The 8,662-nt window shown below is 45.6% G+C and overlaps 1 protein-coding gene across 5 annotated transcripts in view; it reads right to left on the reverse strand.

The window, feature by feature from the left end:
* The window catches only part of FRY (FRY microtubule binding protein), a 422,350-nt gene that overhangs the window by 167,410 nt on the left and 246,278 nt on the right, over window positions 1-8,662 (reverse strand). For all 5 annotated transcript variants that reach the window (XM_069759001.1, XM_069758996.1, XM_069758997.1 and 2 more), the window contains exon 5: window positions 2,869-2,959. In XM_069759001.1, coding sequence (XP_069615102.1) covers window positions 2,869-2,959 — 91 coding nt within the window. The remainder of the gene's footprint in view (window positions 1-2,868; window positions 2,960-8,662) is intronic.

Genomic DNA, 8,662 nt, shown 5'->3' on the forward strand with positions numbered 1-8,662 from the left:
GAGGCTGTGACGGCATCATATGGTGTGGGAGGCTGTGCGGGGCATTATATGGTGTGGGAGGCTGTGGGGGGCATCATATGGTGTGGGAGGCTGTGGGGGCATCATACAGTGTGGGAGGCTGTAGGGGGCATCATATGGTGTGGGAGGCTGTGGGGGGCATCATATGGTGTGGGGGGCATCATATGGTGTGGGAGGCTGTGGGGGGCATCATATGGTGTGGGAGGCTGTGGGGGGCATCATATGGTGTGGGAGGCTGTGGGGGCATCATACAGTGTGGGAGGCTGTGGGGGCATCATACAGTGTGGGAGGCTGTGGGGACATCATACTATATGGGTGGTGTTGTGAATTCTGTGGTCAAGCTCCCTCCTGTGGTCATGAGTGGTACTTCGGCTGGTTCTGTCTATGAGCTTCCTCTGGTGTATGTGAGTGGGGCTGCGGCTTCTGAGTTTCCTTCCTCATGTGACGAGGTTAAGTCGTTAGGTGCTGCTCTATTTAACTCCACCTAGTTCTTTGTTCCTGGCCTCCAGTCAATGTTCCAGTATTGGTCTTGCTCTCTCCTGGATCGTTCTTGTGGCCTGTCTGCTCTGCATAAGCTAAGTTTTGCTTGTGTTACTTTTGTTTGCTATATTTTCTGTCCAGCTTGCTATATTGGTTTTTCTTGCTTGCTGGAAGCTCTGAGACGCAGAGGAAGCACCTCCGTACCGTTAGTCGGTGCGGAGGGTCTTTTTGCGCCCTCTGCGTGGTTGTTTGTAGGTTTTTGTGCTGACCGCAAAGCTATCTTTCCTATCCTCGGTCTATTCAGTAAGTCGGGCCTCACTTTGCTAAAATCTATTTCATCTCTATGTTTGTATTTTCATCTTTACTCACAGTCATTATATGTGGGGGGCTGCCTTTTCCTTTGGGGAATTTCTCTGAGGCAAGGTAGGCTTATTTTTCTATCTTCAGGGCTAGCTAGTTTCTCAGGCTGTGCCTGAGGCGCCTAGGTCTGGTCAGGAGCGCTCCACGGCTACCTCTAGTGTGGTATGATAGGATTAGGGATTGCGGTCAGCAGAGTTCCCATGTCTCAGAGCTCGTCCTATGTTATTAGTAACTATCAGGTCACTTTGTGTGCTCTTAACCACTAGGTCCATTGTGGTTCTGAATCACCAGTTCATAACAGGGTGGCATCAAACTGTGTGGGAGGCTGGGGGGGCATCATACAGTGTGGGAGGCTGGGGGGGCATCATACAGTGTGGGAGGCTGTGGGGGCATCATGCTATATGGGTGGTGTTGTGAATTCTGTGGTCAAGCTCCCTCCTGTGGTCATGAGTGGTACTTCGGCTGGTTCTGTCTATGAGCTTCCTCTGGTGTATGTGAGTGGGGCTGCGGCTTCTGAGTTTCCTTCCTCATGTGACGAGGTTAAGTCGTTAGGTGCTGCTCTATTTAACTCCACCTAGTTCTTTGTTCCTGGCCTCCAGTCAATGTTCCAGTATTGGTCTTGCTCTCTCCTGGATCGTTCTTGTGGCCTGTCTGCTCTGCATAAGCTAAGTTTTGCTTGTGTTACTTTTGTTTGCTATATTTTCTGTCCAGCTTGCTATATTGGTTTTTCTTGCTTGCTGGAAGCTCTGAGACGCAGAGGAAGCACCTCCGTACCGTTAGTCGGTGCGGAGGGTCTTTTTGCGCCCTCTGCGTGGTTGTTTGTAGGTTTTTGTGCTGACCGCAAAGCTATCTTTCCTATCCTCGGTCTATTCAGTAAGTCGGGCCTCACTTTGCTAAAATCTATTTCATCTCTATGTTTGTATTTTCATCTTTACTCACAGTCATTATATGTGGGGGGCTGCCTTTTCCTTTGGGGAATTTCTCTGAGGCAAGGTAGGCTTATTTTTCTATCTTCAGGGCTAGCTAGTTTCTCAGGCTGTGCCTGAGGCGCCTAGGTCTGGTCAGGAGCGCTCCACGGCTACCTCTAGTGTGGTATGATAGGATTAGGGATTGCGGTCAGCAGAGTTCCCATGTCTCAGAGCTCGTCCTATGTTATTAGTAACTATCAGGTCACTTTGTGTGCTCTTAACCACTAGGTCCATTGTGGTTCTGAATCACCAGTTCATAACAGGGTGGCATCAAACTGTGTGGGAGGCTGGGGGGGCATCATACAGTGTGGGAGGCTGGGGGGGCATCATACAGTGTGGGAGGCTGTGGGGGCATCATGCTATATGGGTGGCATCATACAGTGTGGGAGGCTGTGGGGGCATCATACAGTGTGGGAGGCTGTGGGGGCATCATACAGTGTGGGAGGCTGTGGGGGCATCATACTATATGGGTGGCATCAAACTGTGTGGGAGGCTGGGGGGGCATCATACCATGTGTGTGGCTCAGGGGGAATCATATGTGTGGGGGGTTGTGGTGACATCATATTGTGTGTAAGAGGCTTCACCAGGAGCATCATTTCCATGTGGGCACGTATTATAGACTGGGGTGCTAGCTTAGCACAAAATAAAAACTGCTGCGGTGCTCTACAGGTGCGCTATGTGTGTCTTTCTTATCTTTGGGATGTGTGTATCTGATAGACGAAAAAGACACAAATCTCCAGTAGATGCCAATGTAAGTCCAGTCTGTGTAGAGTGCTGAAGGATATGTGAGCACTTTATAAATAAATTCTAATGAACAACCAACATACTGAGCTTTTCCTTCAATAACACGATATATGATCTCTGGATATTAATGCACAGAACTAAATCCATCTTCAAAAACATATGCTGGTGACTCAATGTATATAATGTCACCAAATCCAATATTCTCTGCATTATCTGCTTCCTGAAGACATAGGAAGAAATTATGCGTGCAAAGTTAATGAGAATTATAAATGTGCAATCAATGGTGGCGTCATCTTACCTGCTTCAGGACTTCTATAAGAACTAACGAAAAAATAAAATCAATCGCCAGGTCCCTCCTCTCCATCAAGTAATCCTTCTGCTGCTCATCACTGAGAACAAAAAATGAACAATTGTTACTAATTGTGTGCGGACTCCACACCGTGCAAAACTCTCTGTATACGCAATCAAATCGGACCAGTCGGTCAGTCTCAGAATCACAATCATGTAAGTGAAGGAATTCTTTGCAGAAAGACTTGAAGGCTAACCTAACTAACATGCTTGGAAAATCACAACGTATTTTTAAGAATCTAGTCACTGGTATTGATGAGCACTGCCCTTAGTATAAAGTAACCTATCTAGAAAGTAACCTAGCTTTTCCATTTGACTGTAAAATTTATTTGTCTCCTGGAAGGAAAGAAACGAGTTTGCATTTTTTTCCCCAATGGGGCACGGTCAATAAGACTACCGTACTTAAAGAAGCTCTCCTCTTATCAAAGTTTATATCCTCTTAATATATTGCAATTATCATATTCTACAACACTGAGGAATTACAATTGCTCATTTTGCCTTTCTACCCAGCTACTTTTTTTCTTTTCAATTTGGTCTACGACATCACATGATTAAAAACGGACTAGCTGAATGGAGAGAGTAAGATTGTAGTTCTAATGATGATTCATGCATGGAAAAGAGACTTTCTGCTTATACATAGAGCTTAGAAGGATTCAGCTAGTCAGTTATTAATCACATGATGTCATAGACCTAATGGAAAAGAGAAGAATTAGAAGGAAAGAAAGGAGACATGAGCAATTGTAAGTGCCCAGTGCTATATAATATGATGATTGCAATCTATTAAGAGAATAAAAACTTTGATGGAGTGCTTTTTTATCCAATTACCACATCAGGGAAAAAATAGCACAGACTTCGACAGCAATTTTCCTAAGGTTAGGCTCACCCCCAATAGAGTCATTCTGTATAATGGTGCAGACAGTACTTTGGGCTCTGTCTTTTTAAGAGGACACAAAAGTGTAGTCTACGCCTCGTCACAATGTATCCAGTATTGGACTATATTTGGTAGGTACTAGCCACTACATTCAATATGTCACAAAACTGAGTAGACACCTCCCATTTTTGCAAATATTTTATATTTTTTCATGTGACAATACTGAAGATATGACACTTTGATACCATGTAAAGTAGTCAGTGTACAGCTTGTATAACAATGTAAATTTGGTACCCTCTAAATAACAACACAAAGCCAAACTGCTATCAACAAAGGTGAGTACATCATTATAGAGTAAATGGCCAACTTGTGCCCAATTGGCCATTTTTCCTCCCCGATGTCAAGTGACGCGTTAGTGTTACATGGTCCCGGGAATGAATGGAGAGCAGGTGTGTAAAATTTGGTGTCATCGCTCTCACACTCTCGCATACTGGTCACTGTATGAACAACATAGCTCCTCACTGCAAAGAACTTTAAAGCTCTGATAAAAAGATTTGTTGCTCTACATAAAGATGGCCTAGGCTATAAGAAGATTACAAAAATCCTGAAACTGACCTGCAGCATGGTGGCCAACACACACAGTGGTGCAACAAGACAGGTTCCACTTAGAACAGGCCTCGCCATGGTCGACCAAAGAAGTTAAGTGTACGTACCCAGCATCATATCCAGAGGGTGTCTTTTCAAAATAGACATATGAGTGCTGCCAGCTTTGCTGCAGAGGTTAAATGAGTTGGATGTCAGCCTGTCAATGCTCAGACAATACGCTGAACATTGCATCAAATTGCTTGTTGCCCCAGAAGGAAGCCTCTTCTAAAAAATGATGCACAAGAAAGCACACAACCAATTTGCTGAAAACAAGCAGACTAAGGACATGGGTTACTAGAACGACGTTCTGGGGTCTGATGAGATCAAATTCAACTTATTTGGTTCAAATTGTGTCAAGCATGTGTGGTGGCAACCAGGTGAAGAGTAAAAAAGACAAGCGTGTTGCCTACAGTCAAGCATGGTGGTGGAAGTGTCATGGCTTGAGGCTGTATGAGTGCTGCCGGTTATGGGGAGCTACAGTTCATTGAGCAAAACATACATACCAACAAGTACTGTGACATACTGAAGCAGAGCACGATCGGAAACTTGGAAGCAGGGCAGTATTCCTTCATTATAACGACCCCAAAAACACCTCCAAGACAACAACTGCCTTGCTAAAGACACTGTGGGTAAAGGTGCTGGTCTGGCCAAGCTTGTCTCCAGACCTAAACCCTATTGAGCATATGTCGGTCTTCCTCAAACGGAAGGTGGATGAGCGCAAGGTCTCTAATATCTACCAGCTCCGCGATGTCGTCATAGAGGAGTAGAAGTGGAAACCTGTGAAGCTATGGTGAACTGCATGCCCAAGAGAGTTAAGGCAGTGCTTGAAAATAATGGTGACCACACTAAATATTCACAATTTGGCCATTTTCACTTGAGGATGTACCCAATTTTGTTGCCAGCACTTTAGACATTAATGGCTGTGTGCAGGGCCGGCTCCAGGTTTTCGAGGGCCCCGGGCGAAAGAGTCTCAGTGGGCCCCCCCCCTTTAACACATACCCCGATTTATGATGCACAGATACGGCAGAGAAATGTATAGTACAATGCCAGATTTCACTTCTTACATGAGTGACAGCTATTGTAGATTCTGCAGTGTATATATACAGGAGGAAAGGTGCTGTGCAGTGTATATATACAGGAGGAAAGGTGCTGTGCAGTGTATATATACAGGAGGAAAGGTGCTGTGCAGTGTATATATACAGGAGGAAAGGTGCTGTGCAGTGTATATATACAGGAGGAAAGGTGCTGTGCAGTGTATATATACAGGAGAGGTGCTTTTCTGTTTTGAGTTTTTCTATGAAACAAAGGACTTTTCTACATAAACAACGTTGTTTGGTTTTGCGGCCCTAACAGATCTGTGCTACAAAGTAACAGGCGGCTCGGGCATTAATGAGGGACCTGATGCTGAATCCTTTCCACAAACCCTAATGACCCAATTAGTGCCCTGTCATTAGAAGCTCATTAAACGCCTCCCTGTCCCGAACAGTCATGTACAGTATGGGGGGATCCTGCAGCCCACCCCCTGACTGCTCCATACCATACACTGTCACGCTCACTATTATCCTGTGCATTTCTCCTTCATCGTTACCCCATGTTACACTTGTCACCCCCCACTACAGAGTAGCAGGGCAGCCAATGTCACCCCCTCCCGGACCCTAATGGCAGCAGGAAATGTCTGCTCCTCTATTGGGTTGGATTCACCTGATTTAATCAAGGAATAATGTGGATTTGTTGCCAGTGGCTGCAGGGGAAGGGTTAAGTGATGCCATGTCCGTGGTGGGAGCAGTGGCAGCTGCTGGGACCTGGACAGAGACAACCAATGTTGCTGTGACTGCACAGTGTGACCTGGAGGAGAGAAACAGACTCCGGAGCAGAAATCACCCACATGCCTACACTGGGCAGAGTCCCTCCAGTCACCAGCCTGGGGCCACGCGGCCCCAACCTACAGCCCACAGCTCAGATTTATCCATGGCAGCAGCTCCCCTTCCTCCTGGCATCTGGTTAACCCCATTTATGCGGGTCGGATTGTTATCTTTAAGGTTTAGCAATAACCTTCATACAAATGGGAAGGGGTTAAGCTTCTTCCTACCCCACTGGTGCAGGTTTGGTGCAGCATGCATGTATTCTGGGTGAGCTGGGCGGCGACAGGCTGCACCCCACCAGCTTCTCCTCCAGACATCACCCACATTTCTAGGCAGCGGAGACAGACAGCCGCAGACTGAGCCACAACTGCAACCACTGCTGGATACCTTTGCACTCACTCAGGCACTGGTAGGACGGAGCTCCTCCGGAATCTGCCTGATAAACTTCAGCACTGTCTGCAGCCACCCAGGGGGGAGAGCAGAGAACGTGCTCTCTCCGCCCACAATGTCACACTGGCTGCCTTCTGTTAACCCCTATGTGTGCCTGCCTGGCTGCACTGACTGAGTGAGAAGATGCTTGTGTCAGAGCTGGCACATAGGGGTTAAGAGAACGCAGCCAGCAGTGACTTTGTGGGGGGAGAGAGCATGTTATCTCCTGCTCTGCTCTCCCAGCTGTATCTATGACAGCATGAGTGGGCCCCCCCCCTCTCCCCAGGGCCCGGCATTTGCCCGGTGTGCCGGGTGCTGACGCCGGCCCTGGCTGTGTGTTGAGTTATTTAGAGGACACCCCAGATTTACAGTTATTCAAGTTGTACACTGACTACTTTACATTGCATCAAACGGTCATATCTTCAGTGTTGTCCCATGAAAAGATATAATAAAATAGTTACAAAAATGTGAGGGGTGTACTCACTTTTGTGATATCCAGTATATTACCGAGAACAGCTTGAAAGATCTGCCTCTTTGGAGATGCTCTGACTCAGTCATCTAGCTATCATAATTTGATTTTATCAAAGTTGCCGAGTCCCTTACACGTATCGTATTCTCTGCTTCCAACATGACAACTTCAAGAACTGACTGGATCCCCAATTATTGGCAGATGCCGGTATGACAAGATGATCAATGTCTGTCACTTCACCGAACAGAGGTTTTAATGCCACAGCTGATGGTGTATAAGGCTCACGTACTCACGCATTATGTTCCAGTGCTATAACAATAATTCTTAAACCAACCCTACTCCAAGACAAGACAAACTTGGAAAACACACAGACTATTTATCTCCCTTCTTGATTAATGTGAACAATGTAACACCATTTTCGAGAATTACAAAACGTGCATTTGATCTGCAAACCTTTTACCACTTCAATAAATAAATAAGAGACATTCCAGCTGTGACTAAAAGGGAGCAGAAGCTCTTCTCTGGAACTGTTCAGCAGCCCTAAGTGACAGGTACAACACTTGAAGACTATAGATGGACGGATATACAGTGGTCTTCACTAGAGGAGAGTAAACAATGGAATTACTGGTGGGATCACATCATACTTGACTAGTTCAAGAATGGCGGAGGTCAACTTTGCAGCAGTAAAACACTGTAAGGATGCCATGATTGATCAACAGTCCATATGGATTACAAGACTCGTTGAACCAGAACAGAACAAGGAATTTCCTGCCTTGGTTAATCACCGCCCTATAGACTTTATAGACGAGGAGAGTGGTCAGATTCTTTATTTACGACACATAACGTTTTCCTTATAGAGGAGAAAAATGACATAACAGGCTTTAGAGCAAGAAACCTGATAATCAGGCGCCATGCAACCATGCAAACTATTTTCTTACATCCCACTGTACAAGACATCTTCTGCATTGAAGAGTTTACGGATATTGGACACCATGCTGTGGTATGAGAGCGATAATAATCGATAAAAAGATTGAGCATCCGTTCAAGGCAGTCGCAGGCTTCGTGCAGATAAAAGCAGGAAAAAAAAAAATAGTTCTGCATCCTAAGAGTTTTTCCAGTAAAATAATGGACACCAGGAGTGGACAAAGACAGAAGAGGACCCTTGTGCAATCCATTAGCTCATCATACTGCACAATTCCGCCTGCTTTGGAAGTGCGAGTGGACCCCGTCATCTCTTGGGCCCCTGTGTGACTGCACAGGCTGCATCAATGGTATGTCCAATTCTGAAGGACAGTGTTGCGAAAACCTTACAGACTTTACTATAGATAATAAATTGCATTTGGAGCCTCTACAGCAAATTACATCATAAATACAAGAAAAAAAAAATAGCGACACATGAGAAGATATTTTTTCTGGTAGTACTCAATAGGATTTGTTGGGCACTATAGATGTCCTCCATGTTAGGGAT

Source organism: Ranitomeya imitator, chromosome 3 (genome assembly GCF_032444005.1).
Source record: "Ranitomeya imitator isolate aRanImi1 chromosome 3, aRanImi1.pri, whole genome shotgun sequence".
Taxonomy (NCBI): domain Eukaryota; kingdom Metazoa; phylum Chordata; class Amphibia; order Anura; family Dendrobatidae; genus Ranitomeya; species Ranitomeya imitator.